At 41.2% G+C, this 20,479-nt stretch overlaps 1 protein-coding gene across 1 annotated transcript in view; it reads right to left on the bottom strand.

Annotated features, from left to right (window-relative positions):
- CCDC148 (coiled-coil domain containing 148) overlaps positions 1-20,479 on the bottom strand; it is a 52,932-nt gene that overhangs the window by 19,465 nt on the left and 12,988 nt on the right. The window contains exons 8-9 of the mRNA XM_010197268.2: positions 17,544-17,682; positions 15,212-15,418 (exon numbers count right to left, since the gene is read on the bottom strand). Coding sequence (XP_010195570.2) covers positions 15,212-15,418; positions 17,544-17,682 — 346 coding nt within the window. The remainder of the gene's footprint in view (positions 1-15,211; positions 15,419-17,543; positions 17,683-20,479) is intronic.

Genomic DNA, 20,479 nt, shown 5'->3' with positions numbered 1-20,479 from the left:
CAAAATGAAACAACCCAGAGTAATACATCAATGGAGAGTCCAACCAGCCTTTTTAAGAACACCTTCTTGCCACCCCTCCCCTCTTCCCGGGTTCAGAGCCCTGATCCCGGTGTTTTTACCTTGCCCCCCCCTGAACGGTTCGGGGGGGCAGGCAGTCGGGGGGTTCAGTCAGTCGGTTTCCGAGAGCTTCTGCCGTTTGTCCCTCCTCAGGACGGGTGAACTCCACACCAGTCCTCCCTGCAAGTCCGTGGGGTAACTCACAAGCATGGCAGACTTGCACGGGCTGCTCCGATGCCCACTTATTCCAAAGGCTGCAGCTCCTCTCTGCCTCTCGCGTGGGGCTGCTCTGCGGCGCGCAGGCTCTCCAACACGGCCTGGGCCATGGCCGTCTCCCCACACAGTCCCTCGCCCGTCCGGGCTCACCCACACGGAGCTGTTGGTGGCTCTCAGTCTTGCCACGAATCTCCATAGGTTTCAGGGGCACAGCTTGTATTCTCGCCACGGCTTGCAGAGGGGTCTCCGGTCTACTGCTTCTCGTTCCTTCCTCCTTCTCTGGCTGAAGGGTCCGCGTGGTGGCCTCCATCTTGTATCACTCTCCACCTCCCGACTCGCATTTCAAATTCCCGTCCCCTAAATAGTGATCGCAGAGGCGCCAGATTGGCCCAGCCGGGCCGGAGGTGGGTCTGAACCTAGGAGCCGGGGGAGGGTCTTCACTGCAACCCGCTCCCCCTGTTACCAAGCTAAAAGCTGCTCCTGGCTAAACCAGGACATTCCACCCCTCGCCTCTGCGAATCACTTATTCAAGAAAACATAAGGGAATCTGAACCACCTGCACAAATCAACACACAGTAACTAAGATCAAACAGAATCAAACACTTCCCCGTGAAAATAAATGATATACACATAACACAATAAATACACATAAATAAAAATCCACCCCTAGACACGAGGTAGCCTCACCCAGTCGCCTGTTTTGTCCTTTACCACTCCCAATTCACCATCCTTATCACAAATCCCAATCTCCAGCAGCTCGAGGCCCCACGTTGGGCGCCAATTGTCGTGGTTTAGGCCCATCAGGGAACAAAGGCCACGATTAGCCTCGAGTACCGAAGAGGCTGAGGATTGCTCGAGGGCAGGGAGGGCTTAATTGCCGCTTAAGGTTCAGGACAAAACAGACCAGGCTACTCGGTTTTGGGGAAGAAAACAGAAAATAATTTAATGCAAAATCAACCAAAACATAACCAAAATGAAACAACCCAGAGTAATACATCAATGGAGAGTCCAACCAGCCTTTTTAAGAACACCTTCTTGCCACCCCTCCCCTCTTCCCGGGTTCAGAGCCCTGATCCCGGTGTTTTTACCTTGCCCCCCCCTGAACGGTTCGGGGGGGCAGGCAGTCGGGGGGTTCAGTCAGTCGGTTTCCGAGAGCTTCTGCCGTTTGTCCCTCCTCAGGACGGGTGAACTCCACACCAGTCCTCCCTGCAAGTCCGTGGGGTAACTCACAAGCATGGCAGACTTGCACGGGCTGCTCCGATGCCCACTTATTCCAAAGGCTGCAGCTCCTCTCTGCCTCTCGCGTGGGGCTGCTCTGCGGCGCGCAGGCTCTCCAACACGGCCTGGGCCATGGCCGTCTCCCCACACAGTCCCTCGCCCGTCCGGGCTCACCCACACGGAGCTGTTGGTGGCTCTCAGTCTTGCCACGAATCTCCATAGGTTTCAGGGGCACAGCTTGTATTCTCGCCACGGCTTGCAGAGGGGTCTCCGGTCTACTGCTTCTCGTTCCTTCCTCCTTCTCTGGCTGAAGGGTCCGCGTGGTGGCCTCCATCTTGTATCACTCTCCACCTCCCGACTCGCATTTCAAATTCCCGTCCCCTAAATAGTGATCGCAGAGGCGCCAGATTGGCCCAGCCGGGCCGGAGGTGGGTCTGAACCTAGGAGCCGGGGGAGGGTCTTCACTGCAACCCGCTCCCCCTGTTACCAAGCTAAAAGCTGCTCCTGGCTAAACCAGGACACAGTCCCCTGTCTATGCTGTCATCCGTTCAAGATTAGGAGGCAGACTATCTTAACTCTTGACAACAAAATACATGGCAGGCTGCCCCATGCAAAAACCCAGCCTGTATCTGTATTTACCTTGCAAGCCACAGTGCAATGTGAGCTTGTACAAGACATGGCACTGTGTAAACCCAGTGCTATCCGAGCGCCTCTGGGCACTGCTGCAGAACAAACAGCAACAAGAAAGGGCAGGTGGCAAAGCAGAACAGAATAGCTGGGGAATCTCTGTGGCACGCATCTCCGTACTGTTAATATTTTGCTGCTTCAAGGTAACTACCTGATGCTGAATCTCCAGCCTTCCTACAGGCCAAGCTTTTCACCAAAACCCACTGTATTAGTCATTTTTTTCCTCCAAATACGGCACAGTGCAGATCTGAAGAAATAGGCAATCCTGAACAATGACTCTGATTCACTGTGGCAGTAATCTGGGCCCACAGAACGCACAAAAAGATTTAATGTGTTCTTGATTGCATTCTTTCATTCCTGCAAGTGCAAAGTCAGAAGGGGAGCGTTTACTGTGCCGACAGTAAATGTTCTGTTTAAATATTTTTTTTTCAATCCTAGCAGTTAAACTAATATTGAAAATACCCTGGAAAGTGGATCCTCTGCTGCCCCTTTCACAAAGCAGCTTACATTTCAGCAGTGCAAGCACTGCCAACATTAACTTCTGAAAGTTTTTAATTACAACCAGCATTTCAAATACATTTCACAGTTCATGTAGTATTAGAGGAGCTTTTGCCAAGTGAATTATTAAATTGCTGTGCTGAACAGAATCAGTACATACCTATTTTCAGTTCATTATTTCAATATTACATATTACAATAATGTAAAGTACACTATAAACTAATTAAAGCAATAAATTAGTTCTTTCACTCTAGCATCTGAATAGTAATAATGTATTTATCATGCACCTCATGGTACAGATACATCTTTTTTAATGACAAAACAAAATTTGGGAGATTTTCCTTGGGATTTCTCATTAAATTACCATTAAATGACCACATGGTAACACAGTACCATGTAAGGTTCTCTCTTTAAGCAACACTGACATTATAGACAGATCTTGGAGCTGCCTAGGCTGTCACAAGAGAGTTGACATCAAGCTCCTTCTCACAGCTAAACCACATAGCTAGGTAAACACGAACACTGGACAACTGACTGATGTAGAGAGGGTCTCCGTGGTAAAAGTGATGCAAGGAGTTAAAGTAGCCATTGAAAACTGAGGCAAAAGGACACTACAAGCCAGGAGGACACAATGACCAGGAGGAACAGTGTTACAAAAAGACCAGTGCTCCAGATAAGTGTTCTCACAAGCTACACTGTTATAATAACCTGCTAGAATTTGATTTCTATGAAAGAATTCTCAATAATCATGTGATAATGTCAGTACTGTTTGTTATTCCTAAAGGTATAAAAAGAAAATCCTCTGATACCCCCACACTGATTCTCTCTAGTGCACTCTTTCAAACTTTTAAAATGACCTAATCCCAAAACATTTGGAGAAGCTCCCAAAGTTTTATTGATCTCTGAAACATTTCTGCATACCTTTCCTTATTTTTGTTACGGTTTGCAGGTTGTTTTCTTCTCCACATTGTTCACAACTGATTCTAAGAATGCCTGGGAAAAGAACTTTAGAGGGTCTCTTCAAGAAAAATAATGTTACAAATGAATATGCAACATAGCGAAAGAAGTACAACAAAATCTGAATGAGTAAGTTGAGGAAGAAAGCAACAGAATGCTATTCCAGCACTGGTAAGAGAAACAGCATTTCCATGGTGACATCACCATGCAACTGAAAGCAACAGCAGCTGCAGCAATCAGGGTTGCGTGGTCAGAAATGTTGAAAAGTGATTACAAGATGACTAGAAATTCAAATACTATTTAAAGGAATGCAATATTGAAAAAGTCCTAAGCATAAACCAAGGAATCACAGAATGCATCTACAAACACTTGTCCTGCAGTTCTCAGTGGTTGTTCTGCAAAGTGGCCAGGAAGTGCCAACCAGTAACAGCCACTGAGTGTTACTTGTTATTTTGTGTTTCACAGTTGGGACAGGACAGCCTACCCGAGCTTAAGAGTTATATTGTGCGTGTCATTTGCAAAAAAAGTGGTGTAAGTAGCAATAAAACTCCTACTGTGTGGCAAAGCTCCATGTTAGCCTACTGAAGATACACTTGAGCACAAATTCAGCAGCTTTTCAGTTTATACAGATGGAGTCTGAGTAGTCATTCATGAAACAAGCTCTGGAAAGGATGAGTGCCAAATTGCATGGGAACCCATAGTCACTCCCTTTCTACAGCATTACTCAGGCTAGAGTCCTAAGGTCACCTAAGTCATTCCTACTGCTGCTTACACTGTGCTCTTATGAAGCTTACAAGAAAAAGGAAGCTTGAAATCAATAAAGTCCAAAAACACAGTAAGAAACATCCACAGTTCAGATAGCCAGACTGATCTACTGCCAGGACTAGAGCCTCTCCTTCCTTACCCTCCTGCTCCACTTCACTGCATCATCATCTTCTCTGCCCAGCTTTTCTGTCCTGTTTCTCACTGACTATAGAATTGAGAGTTTTCCCATTTATGGCAAGTTGGAGATACTCCTTCACTTTTCCAGACAGCAGCCACAAGGTACAGCAGGGGACAAAAAAGACTCTTAAGTGCAAGTCTGGATTCAAGCCACATCAACCATGACAATTTTCCTTTATGTTTTTAAGATAAGGACTGAAGCCTCAGAACAAGTTGGTGACCTAGAGCAATTCTGGTTGCAGATAAAAGCCTGTTTTAGAGCTATGCCTTTCTAGTGTGTCCTGAAAAACTGAATTTAGCAAAGCACACATAAAAGGTGATTAAGTGATAAAAAGTTACAAGCTAAAGGAATGATAGGATTGCAACATCAGGTCTCCAGCAAGGATATTCTTAGTTCAGTTACTAATGCACACATCATGCAATCAGTGGAGATGATTTAATAAATTTGGCAAACCTGTTTCTGCCCAGGAGAGAAGGTTATTACTTCGTGTCTACTACAGAACTGGATGAAGAGCACAAACTGAGATCACTAGAAGATTAACATGGAAAACTCAGATGACTTTCGTTACCAGCAGTGTAGCCTTTTTGCTTGCAACATGGCTTAGTTATTAATACTTCAGATAAAAGCAGCGCATCCTGATCTATGTTCCTTGCCTGAGCAACTCCCTTCCATTCTAAGGTGGAAAAAAGGGAAACACTTTTAAGAAAAGAGAGAAGGAAATGTAGAGGAAAAGACCTAGTCTCTGACAGAAGAACAAGGATTCAGCCAGAGAATTTCCTTTAACCTTAATAAAAGTTAGCACTATAAATTCCACTTGAGTTAATGAGATAGTTAAATATTTTGTAAAAGGAAAATAAAAGCCTGTGTTAAGAAACTAAAACTACTTTTCAAAGTCACTAATTATACAGAAATGTCTATTCAACAACTACTAAGAAGTGATGCATTAAAAAAAAGAAGTTTTCAAACTTTCCTGCATTCACTCAAAATTTCTTGTTACAAACCCTACTTTGACTACTCAAACTTTTGAGACTTTCTGTGCTAGAGACTAGGAAGAAGGAAATGAATGCATGTTGTAAAACATCTGCACATCCGGGACAGAATTGCTACCACTTTCCCAGACAAATGTGTGAGCCTCTGCACAGCAGCCCACCGCTTGTGGGAAGCAATGGCTGGATACACACTTGAGATAGTTTGGGCATGCATGAAAACTACAGTAGCATTTAGAAAACACCAGACCTACTGGTAATATGTGCCAACCTGCAGCGCTTTGAACAGCTCTCAGACACACGGAACATGCAGAACTCAGAGCACAGGCACTGGAGAGCACATGTACACATGCACAGCGGACATCTCGTGGGTTTTTACGTTTCCAGCTAACAACCTGATTGCCAAAGCTTTGGAGGCCACAGGCAATTTTTTTCCCGACAAAGCTGACATTCCCACAGAAACCGGAAGGTATGGAGACCTGATACTGGTGTATAGCTGTACCAACTGAAAATAGCTATGAAAAAATGGCACTCTCAAACCCACCACACATTGAAATGTAAATGGGTAACTGTGGTTTTTTTGGAAACAAAATAAGAATAGAAAGTGTATACACATATTCCTAAATGGAAACATAATGACGCCGGTGCCTCAGGGTGTGAACACTCGAGCTTATAAAAGGTAAAAAATTAAAACGTATATTAAGAACAGTTCCCTGGAGTCTAAAAGACTATAGGGCAGGGGGGAGTTTGTCAAAAAACATGAAAAGGCCAGCATTTTTTAAAATTACAGGCCAGTAACCTCATGAACTGACATGAACATTTAAAGTAGCAAATTTGTCAATGACTAGTTTCCTGGGGAAGGAAGTGCAGATTTCCAAGGGGAGCTCCAGATTAGTTATCACAGTCAAGTAGAAATACATGCAACCAGCTGATCAGATGTCCTGCTGTCTGTGCTCTGACATACAATGCTTTAAAATTCTGCTGCGCATTAGCTCCATTACAAACAGTAAGCATTCAAAATCCATGATAACACCTAATCCTGAACACAAAATCTCAACACTTCCCCTGCAACAGAGCTTATAGGGTAGCAAACGCTCTGAAACAGCAGGTCGCCCAGTGAGAAAGCTGCTCACTTCCCCTGGGGACAAGACTTAGCTCTATTGTCACAGCAAAGAACTCATCTGTATTAGTTTTACAGAGAGTGCAGCACTTCCTGAGACCACACAGTTAATATATGAAGTTACTCATAACATCAACAGTAATTGACATCAACAGGCACATCAACAACATTAAACTACCATGATATTGAAAAACGGCCCAAACTCTCCAATAATTTTCAACTCCTGTTCAACTCTCTAGACTGGGGATTCTTCTACTCAGAAAACTTCCAAACAGCACCTGGAATCACATCCAGACTCCACAGCGTCTTGAATGACTAAATAGCAAATGAACGGTACAGGCCAATGACATTCTGTTTCTGACTCTCACAAGACCTACGGGAAGTCCAGTATTGCAGCATTTGGCAATAAAATAATTGAGAAATAATACACTTGCCAGATTGCTTGTTAATCTCAGAAAGTAATCTTGTTCTGGTTGTGATTAGAAAAATTATAAAGTTCACATCCTTAATAGATTTTGACCAGTACTCTTGAGCAGCTTGTGCTCCACAGGCTGCCTCTAACAGTTCTGCAAGAAACAAGAGAGAAAATCAAAGCTGCTGGCACCAGGATTTTGTTACACAAGGAAGCCATATCCACCTCCAGAAAGATTCTAATTTGAAAATCAGAAAGTGGTTAGAAGTAACTGTTTTGATTGTTAACAAAACTGAAGACATTTCCTTCAGCTATAAAAGAGTTTACATCTGAAAGAGGCATACAAGAGAAAAGCATTTGAACATCATCATAGAATTATAGAACTGTTACGACTGGAAAAGATCACCACATCCAACCCTTCACCTCACATTGCCAAGCCCAGCATTAAACTAAACCATATCCCTCAGTACTTCATCTTTGTGTCTTTTGAATTTCTCTAGGGATGGTGACTCCACCATCCCCCTGGGCAGCCTGTTCCAATGCTTAACAACCCTCAGTGAAAAATTTCTTCCCAATGTCTAATCTAAATCTCCCCTGGCACAACTTGAGCCCATTTCTTCACATCCTGTCATTTATTAACAGAGAAGGGAGACTGACCCCCACCTCACTACAACTCCCCTTCAGGTAGTTGTAGAGTGATCATAATCCTCACTTATAACCTGAAGAGTAAAAAGATACATTGCTTTCAGTTAGGGAAGTTAGTGACAAGGGCTAGGATTGATACCCGTAAAACTAGTGATCCCATACAGGGCTGATTTTTGTTCCCTAGAGCTGAAAGCACATCATGCCAGCTTTACTCAAGACAGCACATGAAGAGTTTACTTTTCACAGCTTGTCCTTGTGTTTCCTCTCTCTTGAGTATCTTTCTGTTCTTGGCAACAGAAGTGTCAACGTTTTATTAACATGTTTAAAGATTATGTAGGCTTAAATATTCACACATGCATAACCTTAACCACATTTCTATTTACAACTACTTAGTTAAATTTGCTGTGCTTTTATATACAACACTACTTCTTATGGTTCCTTCTGCAGTCCTATGAAGAGCTCTTTTGATCCTTTACTACTTTTGCAAAATTGTAATGCAAATTATTTTGCTTGCCTGAGGTGCCACTTTCCCAGCCTCCCCAGGAGGAAGAGAATTCTCCAAAGAACATAAGGTTAGCTGTCTGCTTGTCCAGCTATCCATTCTCAAGCAATTTTGGGGATCACTGGACAATTTTCACTCAATTCAACACATAAGTATACGTGTCTCAAACATACTTAAGATCCTACAAGCTTTGATAAATCTAGCAGTGAGGTAAATAAGCAAGATATGTCCCAGGCTGAGGCACTATGTATTGCTCTGATTGGCTGAAGTTTTGGGTTGTTTAAATGAATCTCAGAGCTTACAAGTCACTCAAGGGTCTCCCTCCCATACAAGGTACCCTTGCAGCCCTGTTACCAATTACGCCTGGTATGTAAGATAAGGCATGCAATTGTGATAGCATTCTCAGAACAGCAAAAAGCAACACACATAACGGTGTTACCACAGGCCAACAAACTGTCCCTTGTCTGCTTCACTGGAGTGTGGGGCTCCGAGTGTGCTCCTAGCCCTTTCCAGATTCGTTATGGCCACAATGAAGAAAGCATTTTCAATTTGTTGTCTCATACAACAAAAATTCTGATTACATTGCTGGAGCAAACGCTGAAGGCAGGCTTAATATCCCTTCCATGAAATTGGCATGCTGGAGGGGGTCCACTGCTGCAGCTCAGCTGGTTACTTCATAGTTACATTGAGTTGACGGTCACTTGCAATCCCCTGTGTATTGCCTCAGCCGGCCGTCAAACTTACATGTTGTGTACAACTAACAAACTACATCACTGGAAGTAGAAAGAATGTGTGAATACTAACTACACTGCAAAGACAATGTATGAAACAGGCAATAGCTAAAGCCTGAACTTTAGTTGAGATCTCTCTCATTAATATTACTTAACCCCTCTGAAATACAATGCAAGCATCTGGGTAACATAATGACCATCTGGTTATTTATCTTTGTATTGTGCTAATGACTTTTTCTTAATTAGCAAAAAGAAATACTTTTTCCTTGGCAGCTTAAAATGTAGATAACTGTTGTGGGGTTTTTTTCCTGTGGTATTTACAGAGTTTTTTGTTTGTACACTTCAAAGATTCATTTATCAACTACTTTTGTGTATTGAAAGAGAGTGAAGTTGTAAGAATATTTCTGCCTTTTGTTGCAGCCTTACAGTTGCATTACCACAACAAAGAGCTGAGAACTACACCAGGAGACAGAAAAAAACCCATTTAGGATGGTAACCCCTTAAATCTGCCATGCTCTCAGACAAAACACTAGCTAAGACATTGTGAGAAGATTTCAACTCAGAGGCTGACAGATTCAGCAATAACAACTCACATGACAGAATATATCTTTAAATATGAGCCAGCAATGTGCCCTCGTGGGCAAGAAGGCCAATGGCATCCTGGGATGCATCAAAAATGTGGGCAGCAAGTCAAGGGAGGTTCTTCTCCCCCTCTACTCTGCCCTGGTGAGGCCTCATCTGGAGTCTGTGAACTGAACTGTGTCCAGTTCTGGGCTCCTCAGCTCAAGAAGCGGGAGAGAGTCCAGCACAGGGCGACCAAGATGATCAGGGGAATGGAACATCTTTCATATGAGGAAAGGCTGTGGGAACTGGGGCTGTTTAGTCTGGAGGAGACTGAGGGGGGATCTTATTAACATTTATAAATATCTAAAGGGTGGATGTCAAGAGTTTGGGACATCCCTTTTTTCTATAGTAGATAGTAACAGGACAAGGGGTGATGGGATGAAGCTGGAACGCAAAAAGTTCCACTTAAACATAAGAAAAAACCGTTTCACCATGAGGGGAGGGAGCCCTGGCCCAGGCTGCCCAGAGGGGTTGTGGAGGCTCCTTCCTTGGAGGTCTTCAAGACCTGCCTGGACACGTTCCTGTGCAACCTGATCTAGGTGACCCTGCTTCTGCAGGGAGGTTGGACTAGATGATCTCTAAAGGTCCCTTCCAACCCCCACCATTCTATGATTCTATGAACACATATACTATAGGTAAATATGAGGTAAAAAGGAGAGGTGAAAGGAAAACAAAGAACATTTGCAGAGACGATCTCTGCATGTGCTCCAAGCTTACTGCCTGTGAGCTTTATCTGACCCAAAAGCCATGTGAATTCATTAATGCTGTGCTGACCTCAAACTACGAAATCCAAGTTTATTAGCTCTGGATTAAAAACATATTACAGAGTCAGATTTGGCCTATCTTTGGTGAATTTTAAATTCTTAGTTATTTGCTCACATTCACTTTGGAGAAATACTACAGCATCCCACAGCTCTCAAGCTCACCATAAACTTCCTGAAAGAGCACTTGTATTTAAAACTTAGGTTATTAAAATTTCCTTGTATTTCTCATTTAGAACAAACTAACAGGTCCCCTCAGCGATGAACACACAATGCCTCTGGGAAAGAAAGCTCTTCTTTTAAAGATCTCACTAAACAGTTATTTTTTAAAGTTTCCTGCAAAATGGTTAGATTCTAGTTGAATTAGATTTGATACACAACCAGAGTTGTTTGGGTTTATATGCTTTATACGATTTGCAAGATCCTAGTTAATTCCAGCTATCTCTTTTCCTTCTCAAATTAGTTTATCTTGGTTTCTGCTAGGATAAGGAATGCAATAGTTGCTCTCCAAAAATCCATAATGTATTGTAAGGGATTTTAGCACTGGAGTGGGGAACAATACTGAAATACAAAAGGACAAAGAGAAAAGATTTAAAGGAAGGCATAGCTTCATGGTAAGGAAGAAAAAGCTCACCCTATGCATCACACACAGGAAATCCAACTGTCCTTTTATCTACTGTTGTAGGTCTTCCCTTGAGTGACATTTAAAAACTGTTTTATATAGAGATGGAAAGTACTGGATGGTACATATTTTAAGAAACATTTAATTGTAAACTAATATTTCAGATGCATTCAGACACCTTGACTCAAAATCTAAATGTATTACAGCAAGTACTTCAAATCCTTCAAACACCAATTGTGAAGCATCCCTCTTAAAAGATTGCTCTCACTTCATTGTCCCAAGCACAAATCCAGGCTGGGCAATGAGTGGATTGAGAGCAACCCTGAGGAGGACTCGAAGCTGTTAGTTGATGAGAAGCTCAACATTAGCCAGCAATGTGTGCCTGCAGCCAGGGAAGGCAATCATATCCTGGACTGCATCACAAGAAGCATGGCCAGCAGGTCAAGGGAGGGGATTCTTCCAAAAAAATCTCTAAATTAATATATTGTATCATATTGTTTAATTAATAACTTTGTCATACACAGAGGTAATAAACAGGTAGCCAGATGGAATGTTGATTTAAAAGTATATAATAAAAATCTTAAATTTCTTATGTTCAGACCTAAAAGTTTGTAAATGACGCCTTGGGATTTCTGACTTCAGCTCAGCAAAGCAGGATTCCATCCAGGATTGCCCAGACATATGCCAGGAATTGCCCAGAAAGGCTGTGTCTGCCCATCCCTGGAAGTGTCCAAGCACACTAGTGGAAAGTGTCTTTGCCCATGGCAGGGGGTTGGAATAAGATGAGCTTTAAGGTCCCTTCCAACCCAAGCTGTTCTATGGTTCATTGTTTGAAAAACCTTGTGACAGGCAAATTGATTTCTCTATACCACTTAGAAAGAGGAATTTTATACAGAAAGAGGTTTTGTTTTGTTTTTTTTTTACACAGCATCTGCTGCAGAACACTGGAAGTGGGTAAATGCTCAGTCCAAAGCATACCAAGTAGGAGCCTTTGATCACTCATTGAAAACATAACCCTCCCATGTTTTGGTTTTGTTTGCTGTCTCATGACAAATGGGTATTAAAGAAATGTACCAGAAACATTTCTTATTTAAGAATGCCACACTTTATTTCCTTTAGATGACTACCACATGGCCCTCATGATTTATTTCACCTGAGCTTCCTGAGTTGATTCAAAACTCCTCCTTAGAGATTCTGATTTCTGTTAAGGACACACATTGATCTTCTGTGAGATAGAACATGGAATAAGAATTGGAAAGCCCTTTCCCAAAGTAAAAACTGCTATAAACAATCAATTTAAGTTCTCTGCTGCTTTACTTTTTAATTGTAATCACCTCTTGTCAGGTCACAAGTCCTAGAGTCTCGTTGATGGCATAGTTGCTTCTAGTGCATTTTTAAAAGCCTGATGTAACATGCTCTTTAGTCTGTTTTCTGTGCCTTTGGTTGTTGACCAAAGATTAAAAATATTATATAAAAGTGAGATGACATGATGTGGTTATTGCAATAATAAAAAAACATGCATAGCCTGTCACATGAATATTTTCTCTCTTTTGCATCACTTAATCTGTACTACAATTAGGAACAAACTTACTTTCACACACAAAGAAAAACTCTTGGAAAAAATCCCACAAATTATAAGAAGCACCAAAATTTACAGAATTATATCCCTTTTAAACCAAGTAAGGAAACAGGCTAAAGGGTTTGCTACCTGGAAATTAAATGAAAGGTGTGTGAATATTCAGCGTCTAGTCTGCTCCCCTTCTCATTAACAGCTGCTTACACAATCCATTTTGATTTTAATGCATTTCTGCATATTCTGTCTTGGCATTTTAAGGGCTGCTTACATACCTTACAGTGTGTGTCTCAGCTTCACTTGACAGCTGATATAAATAGGCATATAAATGCTGTGACTCTGAAACCTGCTGGTGTAATGAAGGACCTCTACACCTCTCTCACTCTTCATGAGCATACCTAGAGTTTATTATACAGCTAAACATTATAGCAACTACATTTTCCCTCTGGCAAAGTGATACAAGTAAGATTCCTTTATGCTGAACTACCGAAATTCAAAAAATGAAGTAAATCATTGGCCAAAAAGAAAAAGTGGGAGAACAGCTCTTATCCCTCATTTCCAGCTCTACACTTCCCTTGGAGACAGATTCATGTTTTACCTCGTCTTATGATCCCGTCAGGGTGAGGTTTTATCAGACAGAATTACTTTTACCTGTTAACTGCCAACAACAGTTTTCTACAGTACGGCATTTTGTAGTTGCATACTTTGTAAGTGTAGAAAGATAATTCTGCGAAAGGAGTTATAACTGGGTAAAGTATGAGCTTTCAAATGCATATACCCATCTAATCCAAACAAAACCATGGACAAGTTCAGAATCATTTATTTGCAAACCAGGCTGCCCCTTGCCCAACTTCCATCCTCCAGCCCTTTCAGCTGTAGAGCTGATCAAAACAAGGTCACAATGGCATACTCTTCAATGAAAAAAAACCCCAAACCTTTCTCATTCCTCTTTTCTGGGAAACAGGTGAAATTATTTTTGCTCAAACATTCAACATTTTAACAAAGCCACCCTTGAAAGCAGCCCTTGAAAAGTATAGGCCTAATAGGCTTCAGTTTCAAACAGTTCCAGGCTACCGGAAAGAGGAGGTCAGAATCCAAAACCACTTTCAGACAATGTTCAATGCATCATTGAGCATCTTAAGCTACATGGAGACAACATAAGTACCCCAGTACTTGCTTGTTACTTCTTGTGGAGAAGAAAAAAAAAGAAAACAGAAAAAAAGGAGAAAAAGACTGACTCATAAATTCACCCTTCTGGAACAAATGGCTCATCTACCTGTAATTGTGCAGGTAAGAGACACACAGCAATTCCAGAAAGGGAGACCTTGGTACAAAACAAAGCAAAACAAACCAACCAAAACCCCCCACCAACTCCAGAGAACTGCTCCTTACTCCACTTGGCTCCAGGAAAGCCTGCCACAGGAGTTAAAATGGAGTGCTCCCCAATTAGTCAAGCCCAGACAGTTTCTAACCTTCAAGTGTTTCAATTCAACCTTCCTCCAACAGACAGCTTCAGGAACAGGAAAGAGAAGGTTTTCTGTATTATCATGACAGTGAAAAACTAGCATCAACACCAAAAATTGTGATCACAGTAAAGGGTTTACTATGTTTTTATACTTTTAGAAAACCAAACTCAAGTGGTTGAAAAGTAAGGGTTCAACAGATACAATGTTGGGAAAGTGAGAACAATACACCCCGTGTGCTTTCAGGAGTTACCTTCTGTGCAAATGTAAAACCACACAGAGCAATTTAAACAAATCTTAACATGTCTTTCATGCCCAGAAATGCAATTCCCCTTACTAATGCCTTAGGCATCAGCATCATAACACTTTCCTCTTGTGTCCAGGATCCTCCCACTCTGTTCTCTTAACACAAGTAGGCAGGAATTTTTATCTTTTTTCACTTCTTAAGACAGTAAATTCCCTTTCTGAATAGATTGAAACCTCCATAACAAGGGCCAACAAGTTGTGGGATCATCTTTTTCAGGTCTTAGAAAGCATTCTTAAAAATAAACAGAGAGGAAGACAGAAATTCATTTTTTCTCTGAAAGCAGACTAGAGCTAAACTAAAAAAATAGTGGTAGTGATGATGAACGATCGTTTCACTCCTACTTCTCAGCATTCTAGAGTTAAAAGCAATTATGAACTAAGCCTCAGACAGTATAGATATCAATCCTGCTTTGAGGAAGAAACAGAATCACACAAGTATTTTGTGATTTGCCAGTGTTACATGGGAACGCAGGGAATATGATGCTAGACCCTTACTCCTGTAACTTGCTTACAGTCTCTCATATTGAAGACTACAATAACGAAATACAGTTCAAACTCTTTGATGGTGCTCACAATCCATCAGAGTAAATGCAATTATACCCACAGTATGAAAGTGTGCTAGGTAATCAAATTCTTAATCAGAAAAAGACGAACTAGGTTGAAACACTAACAAGAACCCTCGTAAGCAATGAAACCAAGCATCTTCACACTCTTTGCAAACCGAGCTTCACAAACATACTGACCTCTGCCAACAGATTACAGTTTGCTTTTTTCTCCCTAGACATCCAAAATAGTTCATTCAAGACAGCAAAAACAGGATGATGATAACTAGCTTTTAATTTACCAGTAAAAACCAGATTTGCACATTGTAGATTTATAACTGAACCTACCTTTGCTTTCAGATCAGCACAAATCTCCTGTTGCTTTTGTCTGGTGTCAGCCAACAATACTTCTGTCTCATGAGCAGCAGAGGCTTCAGCAACAGTGGCCACTGCCCTAAGCAGAAAGGCTTTCCTGGCTTCAGCCCAGTTTAACATCAAGGCTCTGCGCTGATTCTTCATGAAATGGCAACGATCCCAAGCTCTCTCATGAACAACCTGAAGAAGTAAGGCATTTCAGAAAGGTTTAAAAACTAGGTGTTAAGTAATTCTAGATATTTTTGCAAACCTTGGATATAATTATTACATCACCAATCTTCCTATAGAATCCACAATTTAGGGCCCAAATACATTCTGCCAGGTGCCAGATACACTTGTAGTCTCCTAGTGTTGGTAGGCAGTGATACCGCTCCAGCCTTTCCCTACCTGCCTGTATCACATGGCACTTCCACATCCCGATGTCCCACTGTTCTTTTTTGAACTGTGCCTTGCAATATGAATTAGTTAAATGCAATGGCTCCTTCCTGCTCTAAAGTACATAAAATGCAAGTAGATCCTTTCAATACATCTTCAGAGATATTGAGCACTTACAGCAAGATGAGGCTCTTCACAAATTATGATCTATAGAGAAACGAACTGCAGTTAAAGTAACTGTACAGATCAGAAGTAGCCTCAATTTTAATTTCCTAACTGGAAATTTGGAAATAGACTTTTAGCTTGCCAAGCAGCATACTGCCACCACCAATGTCACCGTTAACAAAAATGGTGAGTGCTTAACCTTAAATACACCTTCTTTGGCCTTATTCAATGAGGTTACTGAGGACATTCAAGCTTCAAGATTTGACAGAAGTAGTAACAGGTAAGGTTTCACAGACAGAGGCAGAAGTGTCTTGGACCCATCTTATATCCCCAAAAAGAAGTTACAGGAATGAAGGAGATTCTAGAGATGGCTCTTTACTTACAAGTGTCAAGAGGACCATTTCTGATGCCAATTTCCAGGTTTTTGGTAGGGTACAGTGGAGTGCCAACTCGTCTGCTGCCTAGCTCATAGACACTCCTATCAGCTCATAGCTGGATGAAGATAAAGCCATATCACTACATCGGGAGCTTCTCTTTAGTCAAATGTACCTAGGCCACCACATCAGAAGTTCACATTGCCACTGCCACAAGCTCCGGTGAGCCTTGCTAGCAAGCACCTGAAGCTAAGACTCTTACAGCTGAGAAATGGGATGGAGACTTTGCACTTATAAAAGTACATCTCTCTAATGGGCTGCTGCTCCTGGACCAGGCACCCAGCGCTTGTCCCCTGACTCATTTCTCTTCAGAGAGAAGGAGGCACAGACACTCAAAATTTAGTATTGCAATGTAACACAAGCATTTTAAGAATAGATTCTCAGTACTGCTTTAACATTTCTGTGTGTGCTGTGTTAATAAACATACTAAGACATAGCAATTCAATGCAGAATTATGATTTTAAAATATAGAGTTTTTAAGTTTTAAACAAACCTTCAAACAGTTACAGAGACACATTAATAATGCCTATGCTTAAAATACAGCTACTTCATACAAAGCACGTAATTATTTAGCCCAGTTTTCACAGGCAAAAGTTCTGAAATCCACAAGAACTTTATTTTGGGTGAAACTATGCTAATTACCATTATCACTTAACTGCCACTTCTTTGCACCAGGCACTCCTCAAACACAAGCAAGTAGATGGTCTAAAAATACATGCAGAGCTAAAAAAAAAAAAGAGAAACTCGTACTTTACTTATGACATCCTGACGTGTTCTGGCCTTGAAATGGGTTTCTCTATTAGCTGCTATGTGCTTATTCACTGTGGAGTGCAAAAGGAATCAGCAATCAATTTGAAAGGCATTATGCATATAAAAATAGCCTCTCCCTGAGAGCAGGAGATAACTTTCCACTCTTCCTGCTATATAAGTGCCACAGACCAATTAAAATAACTGTTCCTAGACAGTGTGACAACGCTATACATCCTCATAAAACCCCAAAATATCAAGAGAGGCAGAATAGCATGACATAACTATAAAACTGTACAGCAAAGGCAATGCTAACAAACTAATTTTGTGAATTTGGCTGTAAAAGTATGTGGATCTATAAAATCTCCACAGTGCTTATTTTGAAGAAGTGACAGGTTTTGCAGCTCATGCATTGTGAAGACAGGGACATCCCCTCTGCACTGTGCAGAATAAAATCTATTGCTAAGAAATATTAAAACAAAAAAGCTTGGATAATCATTTCTTACTACAGATGTTCATAACCGGATTTATGTCACAATTTATATAGCTGATCTAATCAGTCTAATATTTAAAACATCACTGACCAGATCATGCCTAGATTTGTGAGGAAGGTATCTCTGCAGCGCATCAAGGTACAAAGTCCTCCTCTTCTGAAGATCACTTGGATATTGACTGATAACTGTCTGAAAAGCCCACTGATCTTCATCCTTCCATTCCATATTCCTATAGAAATGCAAAACATTCACCTCAGTATGACTTAACATTTGAAAAAGAGGATCTAGTTTATGTTTAACCTAGGCCTAACCTTTCAGTGGGCTCACATTCTTGAATCTGTAAACTGGATGTTGGATTACAGCTCAGAAATTTACTTTAAAGCAGTGAAGCAAACCTACATTGGTTTTCTAACATGACCGTCTATTGTGTCATCGTTTGAGTGAATTATTCCTCAATAAAAGCCAGGTTAGAAAAGGAACAATACTGCATTTTGCAAACACGTTACATTAATGTACAAGGTGAAAAAGAAAGACCATCAGTCTCTAGCACTGAGCACTAAATAGACAATCAAAACAAAGTGAATGAGTGATAACACCTGTATGTAGCTAAATGAGGAATCAGTTTAAGACCAAACTGCTGACAGTCATAAACTCCTCAGTGAGGCACAGATTCGCAGTTTTTTAAATAAGAGGTGCAGTAATCAGTACACATTCATGAATTTCAGAAAATCAGTAACAGAAAGTGACATAAACCCAAAAGAGAATACCACAGGTATGAATTTAGAAGCTTAGATGTTACCCTCCATCTGAACTCTCGGCCTGGAAGGGATTATCGCCAGGCTTTTATTGTCAGCATTAACGCATGAGCAGCAGCACCGAGTCAGACCAACACGTGTCCCTGTTCCAGTGACCTGTTTTCAAAAGTGACCAGAAGCCTAGGGAAAATTTAAAAACGGCAATCGTATGACTCTGCCACCAAATTCCTGCAGCCTTCAACTGTTTGCAGTCTAAGAGCTCCCGAGCCAGCAGCGGTGTCTTGGCATTTAACAGCACTGCATTCAGTAAGATGTTAATTCATTCTTATGCAGCCACAAATCCCAGCTACTTACAAAAAGTTTCTTTTTTTTAGATGCTCACATCTAATTAATATTAAACTAGATTTTATGATACAATCTGGCATGATCTCTAAAGAAAGAATAGTAAGTACAAGTATTAAAAAATATTCTATGTAATCCAGTTTAATACAACTTGTCTTTAAAAACATCATTGCCTAGTAAATGCAGAGTATATCTCCACTGTTGTTGAATGTTTTGGAACATGGAAGGAGGAAATGAGAAAATACCCCCAGACCTGTTAGTTATAAGAAATAGAAACTTCACTTACGGATCTATCCCAAGAATGCAAAGACACAATACCCTATTTCAACAAACCATTTCCAGTGCAATATGCTGTCAGGCAAGAGAACTCCATCTCTTCATGACATTCTTTTCATCTTTTTTCCACTCTACTAAAGCTTTCATCTGTTGCATGCTTTGCTGTGAAGATGGCACAAATTTGGACAAAAGTCCACTTATCTTCTCCTACCTAAAGGCGTTTATTTTATAGTTTTCTTCAAGCAGACTAATGGGCTTTATTTTCACCTTTATGGTCTTAAGAAAGATTTAACCTTCACCCGTCTTTCTGGAGACAGCTAGTGATCAGAAGTTCTTTCCTCTCCACTTCAATTCTTCATCCTCTGACTTTCAAGAAACAAAAAGTGACTCTTAGCTTACTATAAACCTTTTCAGCACAGAGTCATTATTCCAGGATCATAATGGAGGCAACTTAATGATAACCAAATATGAGGAAACGTTAGAATTACTATTTCCTACTACTGAACACCCTGCTTCTTGGACTCTGTGTTTTTCCTGACTTTTGCTTCCCTTTGAATAAAAAGAAAAGCCACAGTTGTCTTTTGTGCAGACAGTATCAAAATGAAGATGGCCAGGTAAGGAGAAGTCACATTCTACTTCCTTCAGTGAACTCCAATAACATTATCATGGCCACTAGTGCTACAAACATATCAAAACAGAGAGCTCTGCACTAATAATGTTTGTATTGTATACAGAGAGATTCCAGTCAAAGGGGTTTTTGCATGAAAATACTCTTGGCTATTCCTCTGTGGTAGTGCTTTTGAGTAGCTTATGTTTATCAGTGGAGTAAAATGAAGCAACACATAGAAGATTAGAAAATTAGGTAGCAATACCACATCACAGGAAAAAGAGCAGACACCAACACTTTTGTCTTTGCTTTTTCATGCAAGAGAAAGGTTCACAATCTGCATTTTTTGACTGTCATGGTTAAACCCCAGCCAGCAACTGAGCACCATGCAGCTGCTTGCTCACATCCCCCTCCACAGTGGATGAGGAAGAGAATTTTCACTAAAAAAAAAGAGTTACACTTACGGGTTGAGATAAAAATAGTTTGCTAAGTAAAATATAGTAATAAAAACAATAATAGTATATAATAAGAAGAATAACAGGAATGAAAATAGCTATAACAGAGAGAGAGAAGGAGAAGTAAAACCCAAGAGAAAAATGAAAATCGAGTGATACTCAATGCAGTTGCTCACAACCTGCTGACCAATGCCCAAGCAGCGATCCACTCCTGCCTGCCAGTTCCCCCCTGTTGATACACTGGCCATGACATCCTATAGTCTGGGATACCTCTTTGGCTAGTTTGGGTTAGCTGTCCTGGACGTGCTCACTCCCAGCTCCTGCTGCACCCCAAGGCTGCTCACTGGCAGGGCTGGGTAAGAGGCAGAAAAATCCTTAGCACCATGCAAGCACTGCTTGGCAGTAACTGACATACTCCTGTACTATCAATATTCTTTTCAGTACAAATCCAAAACACAGTCCTGCACCAGCTACTGGGAAGAAAAGTAAGTCAATTCCAGTTGAAATCAGGACATTCATAAAACATAGCCAATAAAAAGCAAAATTCAACAGCAACCTCACTTCTCCTGAGAAGAGTGCCAAGCAGCCAGC

Source organism: Colius striatus, chromosome 11 (genome assembly GCF_028858725.1).
Source record: "Colius striatus isolate bColStr4 chromosome 11, bColStr4.1.hap1, whole genome shotgun sequence".
Lineage (NCBI taxonomy): Eukaryota > Metazoa > Chordata > Aves > Coliiformes > Coliidae > Colius > Colius striatus.
This window is presented reverse-complemented; position numbering and strand designations above follow the sequence as displayed.